This window comes from Pundamilia nyererei, unplaced genomic scaffold (assembly GCF_000239375.1).
Source record: "Pundamilia nyererei isolate P.nyererei 1_Seehausen unplaced genomic scaffold, PunNye1.0 scaffold00049, whole genome shotgun sequence".
In the NCBI taxonomy this organism is placed as follows: Eukaryota; Metazoa; Chordata; class Actinopteri; order Cichliformes; family Cichlidae; genus Pundamilia; species Pundamilia nyererei.
The window spans coordinates 402,099-419,623 of NW_005187450.1; the positions used below are offsets into that span (position 1 = coordinate 402,099).

Consider the following 17,525-nt stretch of genomic DNA (forward strand, 5'->3'; position numbering starts at 1 on the left):
AAAAAAAAAATTCTAGCAAAAACTCTGACAAAGGAAGCTCCGATAAGTAAACCAGACAGTAGGTCGCCAACTCCAAACAGTAGATTGACCAATGTTTCCTCAAAATCCTACGTAAATTACATTCGCCAACATCTGCTCAACACTGTTGCTGACTAGAGAGATGCAACCTGATGCGTTTGTAGATTCTAGGTTATTTAACTTTACTGCCTACATTTCACTTCGTGAGCAACAACATATACGCCGTCTCAGTTTATTTAAAAGACAAAAGTCTTCAGTGCCAAATACTGGTACACTACAGTTTGTCATATTTTAAAAATGTAGAACATAAAATGTGTATGTGCGGAACAGATGGGCAAAAGACCTGCAACTGACAAATAAAGGCTATCTCATCTCAACTTTGCAACTCTAGTATACATATTTTCTCCAGGTTTGGACTTGTTTGAGACAACAAAAAGTGTGGACTTCAGCTGCTGTGGCAGCTCTGCACATTGGATCAAGTCACAAGATTAACTACATATAATGATACCAAGTGCGCTTAACAAGACTACTTAAGATTAGAGATCTCCCTGCTCCAAATACAACAGTTTAAAAAAAAAAAAATCATCAACTTCAAAGAGGCTTTTATGTATATGACAGTTTCTTTTATTCAGGCTGAAACTAGGTCAAGAGATCTGAGCTCAACATAAAAATCTAATGAGCACAGAACACTTGGGACATCCGGGTAGTACAACATGTTTCAATAAGCACCATCTTTCCTCACTGAAACCTCATGAGCCAAGGAATAACTGGGATTAATCCAACTGGAGTCATTTCTTATTATTTGTCTGATGGGACAACTAGCATGTTGTTTTTTGTACACTTACATAAAGGATCACCTGGTTCTGATTAAAAGCAAGCCAAAGTGCAGGCAATGACAAGAAAGGGAAGTTTGCAGCATGTCTGTTCATGCACTAGTTCAGCACAGGACACAGCTGTCTGAGGTAATCTCAAGACAACACCTCAGACAAGGGATACATAAGAAACTGATTTTGTCAAATATGATACCATTCGCTCATTCAGGCATAACCATTAATCCATCATTGAGAAATGCGGATTAGAAAAATGACTAAATCTGCAAAGCCTAACACAGGGTACCTTTACCAAGAAAATGAAGTAGACAGAACAACCAAAACACGAAGACAGTGTTGTCATTTTCCCCGATACCCATTAGTAGGTTTCCCCATGTAGGTGAAATGGCAGACAGCGGAACAACTAGAATACCTACAGAAAATGTACCAAACCAAAAACATTGAGAGAAAAAAAAAAATCCCCATTCTGAGCTGGCAAAGAGGGAGGATTAAAAACTGAAAGTAAGACAAAGGCAACCTCAGACAGATGTTAACTTGATGGAGAGAGCTCTGGGACTTGACAGGAGTTTGCTATGCACTCTATTAACCTGAGAAACCTGCAATTTTAATATAAAACAGATTTCCTCTTACAATGCAACATGTAGCTTATGATACGCTTGGAATTAAGTTTTTATTTGCCCGTCTCTTTAAAATCTGGCCATGAAGAGGGCAAAATGTAGTTTACTTGTCACAAAATTAATTTTGGTCAAAGTTCATTTGAAACAAAGAACTGCTTAAAGTGAACTTCTTAAACTTTTTATTTGTTGTCTCACAAGTCCTCACTCTCCTGTCTTTGCTTTTGTTACCTTTGAAAAAAATGTTACCTTTGACTGCTTTTGTTTGCACTTTGTGTTTACAAATCTTTCTCCTTCTTTTGAACAAACAAAAAAAAAAAAGAGTCAATAAATGAATGAACTAAGCATATACCACACCTTTTTAGTGATAGCTGACTACTGGTAACTACTTTTTAATCACACTAATGGTCGAGAAGCTGCCATGCAGGGCCTGATACTTTGAGCAGCTTGACATTGGTGGCTTGTCTAAGGATGATTCTGTATTTCTACAAAGGGACCAGGAATTGAAACACCAGCCCTGTGATTTGAAGACAACCTGCGCTAGTGCCTCTTCTGAAGTAGACAAAGACAGAGAGAGAGACACCACATACTTATATATAAATATATTACATTTCTACTTTAGAGTGATCCAAAATTGTTTACCAAAAGTGAGACATTTCCTATTGCTGCCAGAGTGGATGCAATGTCAGACTTTAATAGTGATTTAACTTCCATTTTATGTCTGATATCAGGCAAATTAAGCCAGAGAGGCATCTATATATAAATTTCTAAGTAATCTGGACTGAACAGCAAGATAACACACTGTGTAATGATATATGTACTGTTTTACATAACATTTAGAGAGGTAGCCACACAAATACAGTAATGCTACTCTTTGGTAACATGGCCTGTTTAGACACTGGGACAAGCCCTAACTGTTAAACCTCTTTTTATTGCATCAATAAATCCTCCCACTGGTTAGGTGAGCTCAGTAAACAAGAGATCACAATGACACAGCTGAACATGACAGACAATCTGAACGGGAGTAATATTTAATTTAAAATTCATACTTACGATCAAGTCCATTTATGTACCGGATTCGTATTTCACAGTGTCCCCACACAGCACTCACCACAGGGTACAGCTTCCTGCCTTTAAGTCCTCTGAATGCCACCCCTAAATAATGTCCATCTACTATATAACCAAGAGTCCCCTCATCCATGTCCAAGACTACTAAGAGAGAGTCTGGTATTATGAAGGTGTCGTCTGGTTCAAGGAAGGCCGGGTAGGGTTTTGCTGGGTGATTTTTGCCATCGTGGTAGAGTTTACTCCTGCACAGGTCCCAGCCCCAGGATTCAGCATTACTTCCTACCAAAGCTGTGTAGCCCACTGAGTGTAGAGGTGCGTCACTTGTAGCCACTCCGACCACAGCGTGTGTACCCCTTTGGCGCATGGCCCAGCTTATCTCCCACACATGCAGTCCCCTTGTGTAGCCAACACGGCCCCGGATGGCGTCCGTGCTCTGCGCAACAGGGTGCCGGTGGAACACCAGCTTGTTGTCATCTTTGACGAAGACGTTGAGGGAGCGGTCATCATTGTTCCATGAGTGTTGGACCTGGATGTCCAGGCTTGCGGGTGGCATGTCCAGCAGCAGATCCAGTCGTGATGGCTTAGTGTGATTCAGGGCCTGTAGCTCCAACTTCAGGGGGCTGAATGCTGGATCCCGCATATCGATGGTTTTAATGCCACCTGGGACTTTCTGCCCCATGCTACAGGTAGATATAGCAGCTCGTTCTTCCTCCTCTTCCTCCCCCCGCTTCCTCAAAGACTAATGGGGGGAGTAATCAGCCACAGACCCTCTATTCCAGTGTCCTGCGGTCACCTAAGATGCAGGTTTGTCCTTTTGCTTTGTTAGAAGCAGACAGCCAAGGCCAGATGACGAGCTAGAAGCCAACCTGATGAGGTCAGAGGAAATGAAAGCAGAACAAAGTTCAAACTAATCTGTTTAAGACAATGACAGCATTAGATAAAACAAAACATCATCAGGATCCGTATAAGGAAAACAGCAAGTCTTATGTATCCTCAAGAGTGACTTTGCTCTCATGACTCTGACTGCATTTAACATAAAGAAGGCACTGTCATATGACCAAAGATATAAAACCAAGTACAAGATAACATCATCATACAACAGGAAGCAGGCATCTGTTGACCACAGCCACATTTCTACAACCTTAACAAAAGACATTTAGGATCACTGCCATTCATTTATCTTTAACTTAAAACTCTTCAGCTTTCATACAGTGAGACCAAGGCAGAGTCCCCCCCCCCCATTTAAACCAGTTCAACAGTTTCAGTTCTTATGCTGAGCCAGCCAAGAAAGACAAGACCAACGAGTTCTCATCACTTAGTCAACAGTGTATTTGCTAGATTGAAACGATTTTGTATAATGGATTAGACTCGTCACAGAGAATAGGCTGACCTAGTTAAAGTGGCAGTTTGGACAGCTACAGCTCAACATTTAATAACCGACAGATTATAGATGCCATCTTCAGGGTCTTATAAAACAAATGGCTATATAGGTTTGGGCGAGATGGCAGCATCCCATAAAATCCATGACAGGAAATTTATCCTATTGGTGTTATCACTTTATACTATTAGGAATGTGTCTGCTTAAAACTCTTTTTGATATGAGCACAAATGTATGCTTCAGTTTTATTTTACCCAGAAGTCAACGTTCATCACACTGCAGCAGATAAACTGTGATAATCAGCTTTGAATTTTTGCTTAACTGAATTCATTTATTATAGATGTAGAAAAACAACCACATAATCCGACTATGCCTGTGGCTCGATGTGGTTGTGCAGACCGACAAAACTTGATTTTTTCACATAAATTTAACCGTCTGGATAAAATATAGCTCCAGATCCATGCAGTGTACATAGCTCTGCATGTGTAAGTGGTAAACACCCATGTTATTGTGTTCTCCTTTTGGCTAAGTAATTTAATTTGGGATTACGTTGCACAAACAACATGAAAAACATTCAAGTCTTATTTGATTAGTTGTCCTCAATTTCATGCATTACTTTACCAACATTTCTTGAAAAAGAAAAGTACATCTGAGAACTCACGAAAACTTGACGTTGCCAATTTCGACCATTTATCAAGTGGCTGATAGGCCAACCCTGAATGCAACAAAATGTATGTAATAAAATCAACAGGAGTTTTTGCTCTGCGGCATTACAAATGCGAATAAATCTTCTAATAGTGCTGGCTTTGGAAATGTTAAAAGAGCATAAAAAGCAGCATTCTCCACAGGATAACATGACGCATCAAATGTGAAAGTGAAATATTCCCACAACCTCCACAAACAGGGGGAAAAAAGACAGGAAAAACTCCAGCCATTTCCTATTATATTGCTGTCTAGTCAGAGGGCAACAGGAAAAGCTGTAATAAAATGTCTGGTTTTAAAAAAAGTTTTAGAGAAGCACAGCTGGACAGGAGCTCTTTTGAGGCAGAAATAGTTTCAGCAGAGAAACTGGACAATAAAAGCCTGATGGACTACCTTCTCATTACTGTTAAAGAAAAATGAAGAATTTATGTCTTCAAATTTAATTTTCATCCTAGTTTTTCTTTTTACAGCATGAAGCATGTTTCCCTTAATAAGCCCAGAAGCAATCAGTAGCAAGATTAGTTTGGAAATAATATCCCAAAGACATATGTGACTTTTGTGGGCCCAGGTGTCACAGCTGCAGCTTTCTGGGCTTCCCGTTTCTGCCCATGTTGCAGCAAAGCTGTAGAGAGCATTGTGTAATGTGGAAAATGGTGCTGCAGGGAAGGCCACTCTAATTGAATTGTAGACAAGAGTTCATTGAGCAGTGCTTTGGCCTTTCTTCTAATGCAAGTAAACAACCATTTAAATGGGTCATGTCTCTTTAGTGATTGGAAAGCAAGGAGGGAAGAAAAAGCAAGCAGTGGGTGGCCAGCATCTGAATGTAAACAATCTCTTTTTCGATGGCTGTCCAGCATTCATGGAGAGTGAAACATGTTAATTTGCACACTCTCTGTGCCAGGAGTTTACCATCCCCCCCCCTCCCACCGCACAGGGCCACCTTACAACGCATGCAACATTAGCAGGCAAATCAAAAATGCAAGAACAATAAGAAGTCGTCCCTGATTTCATTTGGACTTCAAAACAAACATACCCACAGGGAGTATAAAAGACGGCTTGTGGAGGGGTGTATTTGGGCTGGGATCCTAGCCTGGGTTTGTTTAGGGTTCGTGGGCCCCCCAAACGGTTTGAAGCTGATTAAAATGCAGAAGGACAGGCCTCGCCGGATTTCCTGAGCCAAGGAAACATTTGTTTCTATCCGGGAAAGTTGATTCTGTTCATCTGGACATCACTGAACATGCATCAAGACACTTGTTTCTATTGTAAGGCTCAATTTAGACCAGGCCCACCTGAACTTAACCCACAGCCTGTTTTTCTGATTTCCTGAATACATACAGGTCAAGCTTTAATAAAGACAGTCATTGTGTCGCACAGGAGTGCATTCAAGAATTTAATATAGTCTGCTTTGTTTTGAGTTTTAACTTTTTGTAGTTTGTCATCACCACGATTTAGCACAACGCTATAACTAATGCAACCTTACACAGGCATATGAAGATCGCCTTTCAAGTTAGAATATCCAGGTTTTGTTGATTGGTTTATGTCTAACTAAACAGCTTTAAACAGACAGCACACACGTTCTGAAACTGAGGACAGACTATTAGCATAAGAGAAGCCAGGTATAACAATAGTGCCTCTACCTCCAGGCCTTGACTAAACTGGTACCAACACGCATCTACAACAGCCCGAATAAAAACTAAACTTACTGTGTGAAAGTAAAGCGTGCTGGCAGCTGAAGCAGCAGGGTGCGAATGAGCGTATGTAGGCCTTCTGGACACTTATTCCTCAGAGTTTTGCCATGCTAGCTACCGTAAAAGCAGCCTGGGCTTAATAGTTTTAAATGGACCTGGCGACCGTGTGGTCCGAGCTCGTGGAACCGTCCACGCGCAACTACAAACAGAAGAAGCGCGTGAGTCAACCGTTTCTTACGGTTGGCCTTTCTTTAGCTTCGGGGTTTTTTTTTTCTTTGTTTACCTGAAACTCGACCGCCTGCGAAACATTTGTTATCCGACAAACAGCAAAAACCGTCGGCGTTAGCTGAAGCAGCTACACAATATGGCTAATGTTAATAAAAGAGAGAAGGGGGGGACGAAGATAGTAACCAGTAAACTGTGTCGCTATGTCTAAACTGGGGGAGGAGGCTTTGCAGGCGTTGTTTTATTTTTTTATATCAGATATTTAAATGTGATGTAAAGAGAAACACTAGAAGCGAAACAAACGTTTCGACACAGTAAGCACAAAAACACAAGAGGAAAAGCACACGGCAAACACACCTTGTTAAGTTGTGAGGCGGCAGCACAGTGGATGAGACCAGGCACGGCTTCAGCTACTCCATCGTAGTTTTCCTCTTCCTTGTGCTCTTACCTTTTTTCCCAGGCTGGGCATGAATTAGGTGAAATGGTGATGGCTGCTCTCTAGCAGCTCTCGCGTCACGTGGTCAAACGCTCCCAGCTGCTAGACCAGATTAGGACCTCCCCACAGAGCGGCTGCAGCTACAGCAAAGATGGCTTCGTGTTGGTAATGCAGTTTATGCTGATTTTCTTTAGGCCATAAATGTATTCACGAAAAATCTAAAATAATATGCGGTGCCGATATTTAATCCGAAGTGAAGATGTAAACCCAATTATAATATCAGATTCACTGCTGATATGAACACTTTCTAGAGAACTGTTTTGTTATGCTAACCTTTCTGGCGTCTTAAGATAGTGAAAAGGTGTATTTTTCACAAGATGAATCCGAAGATATATGTATTTTTTAAAATGGTCCTACAGTCCAGTATCATGGGTTAAATTATTTTTAATTTTTTGTGCATGTGGTCAAAGATGTGTACAAATATAAAAATATTTATCAAATGCATTTACACTCATCACGAGCTTTGCAACTATATTTGTTGAGTACAATAGTCAGACTGGTTTGAGATGATAGCAAGGGAAAATTAAATCATATAACCACTCATTACAACCAAGGTGTGCAGAAGTGCATCTTACACAACACATCAGACCTTAAAGCAGATGGGCTACAGCAGTAGAACACCACACCGGACGCAGATCCTGTCAGCTAAGAACAGAAAACTGAAGCAACAATTCACCCAGGTTTCCCAAAAGTAGACAACAGATGATTGTGATCACACATGGAAGTTTATGAGGTAGATTTCCTGCCGAAGCATAAACCAGGTGTAAAGCAGCTCTGAAGAACAATCCAGTACTAATAACATGTACCTAACAAAGTGGCAGTGAGTCCATATGTAGATACTAAACAATCATACACCTCATCATGGACTTGAAAACAAAATTTACACATTGCTGTAAATGGAAAACCTACTGAAATGTTCCAGTATAAAGCTAACTTCAGTATAGTTCACCCTTCAGTGTTAAAGAAGTCAAGTAGGACCCCACACATCAACTGTTTATTCACTTTTATTGTTTTTTCTTGTCCTGTTTGGGTGTTTTATTAAGCAGAATCACGGTCTGAATGCTTTATTGTGCCAAACACATTTACTTTGCCAAGAGGAGCGCTGTAGACTCTCTATAGGCTCATCTTCTTAGTCTTTTATTTTTTTTCTTTTCTTTTCATTTTATGTTATTATCCACATTATTATCTGTGTAGTTATACAGTGCCGGAGCTGGCATGCTATGAGTTCCAGGTTGGAAAAAGAGAAGCATTAACGACATAAAGAGGAGACAGAAACTGAGAGTGAAAAAAAGGAGGGTAGACAAGTCCTTTATTGTTAATTCAGAGCTTATATTTGCTGTTATAGACTTTTCAGAAAAAGAAAGGCATATTTTTCACATGTATGTGCTGGAGGTTTTATATTCAGTCTAAATACTTCTTTATAATGGCTACACCAAACACGAATAATAGGATATTTCTGCTTTTGTGTTCACTTGTGTATCGTTGAACTTAATTATGATGTAATATTTTGTCCTTATGCGTGGATATGTAACAGTGATGGCGATTAACACAGTTAGTAAGTATGCACAGACACCATATGACCGTCATGACGATACTGATGCATTTTCTTCTTCACCTTGACCTTCAGGCTGTTCAGTCTTTCACTTGGACAGCTTCAAAAAGGAGCTAATGATTTTGAGGTAAGCTGCGGTCCTCGGAGCCATCAGTCAGTGTCGCTCAGTAGGTCGCAAATCATACTCAACTCACTGACACACTGACCCCCCCCCAAGGAAAGTCGTGCGTGTCGACTGATGACTGATTTGTACCAAACATGACATGTATGCTCTTCATACAACCGTCATCTGCTACGCAAACGGTGCAGTAGCTTCACATCTCTGAAAAGCTCCTGTACAGTGCATGCCACCTATGAATGGAGTGGAAGCGGACCTGCTATAACAGCCTGCACAGAATTTCCTAATAATGTGAAAGTCAGAGCAAACATATGCGCCAGATATGAGCAAATGTTGGGAAACACAAGGACAGTGTTGCCATCTAGTGGATCCTCTGAATACTCACCTTCTGGATGAGGTTTAGAGCATCGCACAGTCTGCACAAAACTCCACATCAGTTACACCTTATTCAGAATAATAATTCACACAGTGGCGCTTGTCCTGATTGCACACTAAAAGCTGCGTGGATGAAAGTGCTAATTAACCATCTTCCTTTTCTTCACTTCCTTGTTAACTTCAGAACTTGTGCATATGTCAAGGCCTGGAATTAATAGGACTTTTTAAAATGACCTTGTTTGTCCACTCTGTGAGGCGTCTGAAGGTAACATGGCTCATTTTACATCCTTGGTGAGGAGCATAGCGTGGCGACTTGAATTACCTTCCCCTCAGCTCGTCTCCCTGTGAAAATCCCATTTTCCCCATACGGTGATGGTGCAATGTGCTGAGCTCGGTGATATCTCAGGGCCCCTCCAAAGTGGAGGAGGGGCGTGCAGACATGCTTACTGCCTCCCTTTTAGAAACCATCATTTCAGCAGGATCGATAGTACGTCCCACTCAAACCATGGCTGCCAGAGTGCTCTGCCTCTGTGTGTGCGGACAGCTGCGCCGAGGCAAGTCCGAGCGAGTGGCTCACGCAGTCAAGGTGAATGATCGCATGCTGCGTCAGACACTCTGCTCCTCACTCGCTCCGAGGTGCAGTTTCTGAGGAGGACCGGTGGGTGGATGCTGTCTTAAAGCATTTGGATGCAGTTGCAGACTACATACTGATGAAGCTTCTGTAGCTATTAAATACTTCATGCAGAAAAATCTATCTCCTAGCCGGCTCACAAAAGTGCACAGAGAGTAAATAAAGATTTGCAACTGATGAAGCTCTCCTGATGGCTTTTTTGCTTACACCTCTTTCAGTGTACTGGAGGTTGAGAACTTAAATAGATTCATGGCTGTAGGTGAGAAGACTACTCAAGTTTCAGAGGACTGCTTGCAATTTAAAACCAGCAGAGTCCATTTTTGTAAAGCAGAAATCCTTACGCAGCAATAAAAAAAATTATCTGTATCGGTTATTAAAGAAATGAGCTTAGACAGTGAGGTTTAGAACATAATTCAGTCTGTGAATAGTGATGTCTGGCTAGCAAAAGTAGACCCCCCCCCCCAACTTTTTAACAACGATGGTCTCCCTTTTTTATGTTAAGCTATACAAGCTTCTAATCGGACTTGTATTTCCAACAGATTCATCTCCTAACATCGCAGGTAATTGGATATTCACTTTATTTAGAAGATGACATAAATTGTCAGAAATGCCTGCTGCTGTTTTTCCCCATCACTGCAGCTATAATTCAGATGTCTTTTCTTGTCAAAATAAAGGTCCAAAACTAAAAGAATGTGACTTTAAAATTATGTAAAAGAAAAATATAAAGAAAGAAAAGCGGCACACTTTAAAGTTTGGGGAAAATGTTTTATTTTTATGTGCTTACGTTCCAGTTCCAGTTTATCATTTTCTGCCAAATGATGAAAAATTACACGATCAATTTGGGCAGCCTAGCATATATGAAGAAGAAAGAATAGAAAATACATAGGCTTCTGATCACTTACACGCTCTTTAAGCAGCGTCTTTGTGTGTACGTGAATCAGCAAGCATGAATTTAAGCATGTACTCTACATGTGTGACTTACAGCGTTACAATAAGGAAAGGGCATCGGCTGGGAAAGGTGAACCACTGCGGGACGCGAGGCTGTGGATGGGACAGGATGTGTGGTGCAGTATAAGCATCCCCTCTGCTCAGGTCGCTGCTCATTTGTCAAGTTGCCTGCAGACTTGAATGGTGCATTGCTGCTAAAACAGAGAGGCAATCAGCAGTGGAACGGCACACCTCCGGGGAGGGGTCCCAGGTGGATGATAGCCTTCCTGGGTGATCTGCAGATTAAATGGTATTTTTCTCAACAAAATAAGCTCAGCCAGAGGGTTACTGCAGTAACTGCAGACAGATCTGCATTATTCTAAGGTAACCATTTCATCCTAGGGGATATTTGAATAACTGATTAGTGTATTCATCAGAAATTAATCTCAGAAATATTTGCTGTGCATGTTTGGTGCTAGACGCAAAGCTCACCGTGCGCATCCCAACTGGAGATAAAGCCTGCAAGTGACCGGTGTCTGATGAGGTGTAGGCCGGCATTAGCTCACACTGCTCATTAGAAAGTATCCAGGACACGCACCAGCCCTTCTCATCAGTCACACAGCGGTTCGGCAGATGGCAGGAGCAGACTCTCGCGTGGTTAAGGCTCTCCTGGCTGCCTCCATAAGGCAAGCGTGCATCCACGAGCTCAGCATGGTATCCATCCAATTTGGAAATCTGCAGCGGCAACTCTTTCCTGACAGGCAGACATCTACATGGCAAGAAATTATAAACACGAATCAGTGAAATGAAAACCATATTTTCTAATCTGGCTCATCAGGTGCATAAAATAATGGATGGCATGAATAAAGCCCACAGTGGATGAAGGTGTTATAACACCCTTATGCTGTCAGGTTGTTAGCAGTGTGCAATAGTTGTAGATAAAAATATACAATTAAATGTCAAAGCTGTGTTCACTGTAACGCAAGATACTGACTCATTAAGCGAAGACAATAATGACAAGTTTTCAGACAAAGCTTAAAGACAATATTAATGTGATGCTCCATATTTAAATCATTGTTGGGGATATTTTAAATTTCCTTTACTGTTGAGGGGGAAAAAAAGCAACAATTTAATCCAACTACTGCATGTGTGTTAAGAGGGTCCAGCATTCCTCTGAGCCATAGGCGTTCATTGTCATAAAACACGAGCCACACTTTTATTGTCTCTACAACGATCACAAAAAAACCAAAGAAATGAATTCAGGCGCACATGCAGTGTTAGGCTGCCAGAAATACCAAATGTTAATTAATCTGTGGATGAAAATAGTTTCCAAATATCCGGTGCTTACTCCTGTTTGAGTAAAAAACTACAGTCCCATCTGTTTCAGAAAATTGCTGATCCAATTTTATTATTAAAAAAAAAAAAAAACTATATGTCCATGATTCATTTTGAAGATTTTCATCAGGGATTGCAGCTGAGCACTACAAGCAGGCTCAGAAATGGGAAGAACTGGGAAAGCAGACAAGCAAGCAATGAATTTTTGGTTGTTTTTCAATTCGTTTATTTAATTTGTGTACACTTTAAAGAACACTAACTGTTGCAGACTTGAAATGAGTGTGGAGTTTTTATCAATAGTACACATGAAGTCGGAGTAATGCGCTGTAATTAAAATAGTGTATAATGTCGATTTAATTCAGTGTAGCTATAAAATTTAACAAAAAAAAAAAAAAAGCAGACTAAAAGCAGTATAAATGAAAGCCATCAGTAAAAATAATGTTAACCTTTCTTCCTCCTAGACTACCTCTGATTTTGAGTCGGGCTTTTTCTGTTTAACACTCACTCGTTTAGCCGTGGATTTCTTTTGGTGAAGACAGTGAAAATGTGAAGAATCACCCCGGAGCCTCTGCCCCTGCTTCTGCTGCTAAAATGGGTCGCAGGCAGATAAACACATCAACAGGCCACTCTGGAGGAACCTATACATTATATATCTTTGTCCCTTTGTGTTACCTGTTTGTGGCAGTAACAAATGGCAATAGTGAATGTAGGCCAAGAGACAGCACAGATCTCTATATGACACACTTGTTATGAAGGATATGGAGCGCTCCTCCAAAAACCGGGAAGGCAGAATACAGTCCAGCACAAAACAAGTGAAAAAAAGGCCACACCAACAGGCTGCAGGCAAGATGACCAGGACACGCACACATAATTATGGACACCCATTGGTTTTGTTCAAAAACATGAAGACAACAGTGTCTCAAAGAGGACAATCATAACGTCACCAACACAGGATGTTAGGATGATTTCATGGTGATGTTTTCGTGTCAGCTTCTTTAATTTCTTCCCATAAAGAAATATAGAAATTTAGTTGTGAAATGTTATATTTACAGGTATGAATTTTAGGCATTTACATGACATTGCTTTTTTTTGTTTTATTTTTTTTCTCAAAGACAGTCAAATGGTAACCCCCACCCCCCCAAAAAAAAAAAAAAAAATCCATGTTTTATTTTTGTTTGTCTTAAAAATATGGCAATCAAACAGAAACTTGAAAAGTTCAGACACTGTATTTAATTGAAGTTAGTAAAAATAATAATAATAATAATGAGATAGTCTGATTAACATCTGGGGACGGGGCATGTTTAATACTACTTAAGAGGCATTGGCTCTTCTTTAAACAGCACATTGTGTTACGCTGGTGTGCAGACTCAGGTCTGGTATTTTCGTGCTGAAATAAGCAAGACCTGCTCTTATTTCATCACATGACTCAACACCTTGTGTGTCCCCAAACCTGTGCCCCCAGTAGAGCTTTCACTGCCATTCGTTCAGTGGATAGAGAGAGAAAAGCTTCTTTGGATTTTTTTTTTAAATTATGTGTAACAAAGATGATGAAATCCCCAAGTTATTAGCAATTTCACACTGAGAAGCATGATTTGCCCACACACTCTTCGAAGGAGTGCTGGATGTTAACCCTTTAAAGCCTGAACCATGAAACGAATGCCAGATCTTTTTTCTTAATGGAGTGTTTATTAGACCTTCTAACAAAGGTTTAAAAAATAGATCTGAATTAGTATACATGAGTTTTAATTTGTACCATATTTGCTACAACTGGTATTTGCTTAAAATGTATTGTGCAATTTATTTAGGTTTGATAGGTCTGACGGTGTAGAAGTCTCAAAAACTCACATATCAAATAAGATTCGTTTGGAAGTTAAGGACGTGTTCTGTGTCATCCTGCTGCCCCATCCACACTCTAGCAGTTAAACCCTATTTTTTTAATCACTACCCACAAATTTTACACTCCTTGTATTTTACTGTATCAAGAGGATGGGCGTGTTTCCTTACAGCGAAGAGTAAACAGACACCTTATTGTCACATTATGAAGCCTTTGACGCTTCCAAACTACCTCGCATCTCTTGTCTTTTTCAAGCTAAATAAACTAACCTCAGCTCATAATCCAATAAATACTTAACTTGTTTACATTAACCTTGATACAGTTACCGGTACTATATTTCACACAATCTCCAAACTGGCTTCGAAATAGGGACCAATTTTGAGATCTTAAAACTATATTACTGATGGTTTTCTTCATTCTTTGTTCTTCTGTTCTCTTGTTTGTGCCTGCTGATTGTATTCTTGTGAATGCACCTTCATTCTCAATGAGAATATTAAAGTGCCCGATTACATACAGGTTAAATAGATCAGCCTCACAAGATGCTCATTTCTTAATCTTATAAACGTAATTAGTTGTTAAATAGTGCAACATCATGTGTGTTTTATCTTAGTTTCAGTATCTGATGTGCTCTTTGAGGTATTTTCAGTTAAACAGATCACTGCAATCTGTTTTTATTTACATTCTGCGTGGCATGCCAGATCTTACGGAAACTGGGTTGTTCACGGGCATGCTTGAAATTATTATAGCTGTATGAGAGCTTAATCGAGACTTTCCAGCTGCAGTCTCTCCCTCTTAAGGCTGATGTGGGCATTATGCTTTGCTCCAGCGCCAGTGTAGAGAGCAGACTGGCTGGTGCTGACACTGACAGCTGACAGAGCTGCCGCTCATTCACAACAGAGCAGCCAGCTGTCACAAGTTCAGCCTCTCGCTATTATATCAATCCATCACAGCCCTGTACTACCATCTCTCTCATACTGAGGGAGAAACTGATGACACCCTGCACTTCATACGTTTCACATATCAAGCTCGGCCTTCAAATCGGGATCTTTAATATCAGGGGGTTAGTAATACTGTAAGAGATTCTTTCAAAATCCATATCAGGAAATAAAAGATATCTTGGACCGCTCCACTCGCCGGGAATTCACACTTCACAGTGTGTTTGTCCCTGTGCGTGCTTACAGTCCTTCCAGTATAACCACATTTGATCTGTTGTGTCATTAACAGTGTCTTTTTCACTCGACTTGGCCTTGGGAGGAATCTCATCAGCTTTACAAAATGAGGTCAGCAAAGAAGCACTGGTGCAGTCAAACACACCACCTTATTCTACGAAGTCAGGAACGCTGCATTCAGTCCATCTCCGTAAGACTGACTGACTGAAGTGAGCAGAGATTTTTGCCAGCTCGCCTCAACCTCCTTCCTGAGTCCAGTTTTCATCAGCAATGTCACGTTTCCTACGCCACCTTAAAACCCTCTAACATAGCATTCAACTCCAACTACGCTCCAGATTTCTGTATTTTTTATTTATTTTTTTGCTGCATCTTGTCAGATGCTCAGAATTTGGCTGCGCTGTAAAAACCAAACGAAACAAGGTGTTCACAGAAAAGATGGTAAATCTACACCTTCAAAAGAAGTCTGTCCTCAGTCAAGGCAATTCTGCTTTTTGACTAAGGACTACTGAGAATTACTCTGAACTGATGTGTAAACCAAGCAGGCTGCTGAGCTTGTGAATCAATGTGTCTATTATCTTTTCCGGACAGATCAATGAAGCTGAGGAATGAGCTATGAATGGCAAAAAGAAAGAAAAAAAAAAAAAAAGCCGCACGTAAACTCACCAGGCAAGCGTTACAGCCTGCTCCATTATTTGCGGGAGTCAAGATACTTGACAGATAACCTTTATTCTCACGGTTTAGCGTTAACCTCAGTTTAGTCAAAGAATTACTAAAAGACGACCGGCTTCTGTGGCACAAAGAACCAAATAGGCAATTAGTTCTAAAATTGATTAAGTCTTCTGCAAGAGTGTATTCACACGTCAACTGAACTAAGCATACCGAATAGATGAAACAACTTTGAATTTATACGCTCACATAATCTGTGAGGCTTTACAAATATTTACCCACTGTGTCCTTGGCTGGGACAGCGTCAGAGAATATTAAGTCAAGTGGAGAAGCAAAGGCGATGAAGTGACAGTAGCCAGGTAAAGCATACAGAGGTAATCTAATAGGACATGTAAAAGGGCCCCTCCTCATGGCTTACGGTATTCATTATAAGGGATGCCATTACTGAAAATGGCGTGGGGTATGTGAGAGATATGCCAGCAGGGGCATTTTCCCCGGTGTCAGTGAGTACAGACGAGAGGATGGATGCTGCGAGGATCAGCAGACTGATGCAGCTGCAGCACTGAATGCAGATGGTACATGCAGAGAGTGCTTGCCCATAGCTGATGGATAACAGTGCTCGTCTGATGCAGATATGGACACTGACTGATATCAGCAGCTGATTCCCAATATTGCATTACATGAATTTTGCTGATTCAGCAATCTGTGCAAATAACTGTGTCTTAATAAAAGCAGAGGATACAGGCAAATTAACGAGAATCCTTTCATATAATACACACACACACTCTAATATGCTTAAAACTGCTACACATAACCTTTGAGTGCACAGAGTCAAGGTTAACGTGAGATGTATGCAGTTCTCCTCATTCTCCTCCACAAAATGTGGGATCACGGGGTGCAACTTGGGGCCCAAGTCATATTGGAGGAGAGAGGAAAAAAAAACAAAAACTTGCTGCTGCAGTTGGAAGCAGACAGCGCTGCACTGCTGCAGAGAACAGCCAAGACGCTGATGCCTCGAAACGCTTTCAAACAGAAGCACCATTATCTGTACACTGCCCGTGCAGCGCGCTGCAAATGTCATCGCTGAAAGCCGGGAAGTGTAACATCAGGCGCGTTTCCATAAGGAGTGCAAAAAGAGAAGTTCAACCTCAATGTCTGACTGAATGATGGATGATCTCACTCTCACAGAGTTGTGCAACGCACAAGAGACAAATTCGGTTGGTCAAGATATTTCTATATTTTAGCGCACTGCAGAATAGCACCAGTGGAGCAGTGCATCTTGGGTAATGAAAGGTAGGTATTAGGGATTGCAGATTAAGGACATTTTACCGAAGGAAATGTTGTACCTAGAAGAACTGTACAACTTTGAGAGAGAGAGGGGGAGCTCTGAAATGAATGCATTAATTTACTGCCTGTGTGATTATTACTCATTCATCATAATGCCTGGAGACACCGTTTCCCATACGCATTTGGTGTGCTTTGTGTTTATGTACTGGCTTGAAAAATTGCTCTTAGTTACTGGTTAGATTATAATAAATCACGCAACTTTTCCCCCAATAAAACCAGATGACAAATTTGATTTAAAAGCACTGATTTTCCTAATTCACTCAAACGGCTTCACATTTAGTGATCTCAGATTAATTAAACATTCTTTAAACGTCATCATTTTTCAAACCATACCTGAGGACATCCTCCCAGGTTTTTATTTTTATTTGTGTGTGTGTGTGTGTGTTTATGAGGAAATTGGATTTCAGTGATGTTGGATACTGTGACAAGGGGGAGATGGCCTCTGCGTGGAGCAGGGACAGTTCCTCATTGAGGTTTTGAGCACCCTCATATCTCAAAGCAGCTTTTGCTGTGGTGTGAAAACGAATAAAAGAGGATGGCGAGTTATGTGTG

General features: G+C 40.7%; 1 protein-coding gene across 2 annotated transcripts in view; it reads right to left on the reverse strand.

Moving 5' to 3' along the window:
• Positions 1-7,126, reverse strand: part of spsb1 (splA/ryanodine receptor domain and SOCS box containing 1) — a 9,425-nt gene extending 2,299 nt beyond the window's left edge. The window contains exons 1-2 of one of the 2 annotated variants that reach the window (XM_005732866.2): positions 6,881-7,126; positions 2,516-3,396 (exon numbers count right to left, since the gene is read on the reverse strand). In XM_005732866.2, the coding sequence (XP_005732923.1) occupies positions 2,516-3,209 (694 nt within the window). In that variant the 5' untranslated portion in view covers positions 3,210-3,396; positions 6,881-7,126. Of the gene's footprint in view, positions 1-2,515; positions 3,397-6,313; positions 6,475-6,880 lie in introns of those variants that run through there. The other variant, XM_005732867.2, reaches the window with a different exon arrangement.
• Positions 7,127-17,525: the final 10,399 nt, after the last annotated feature.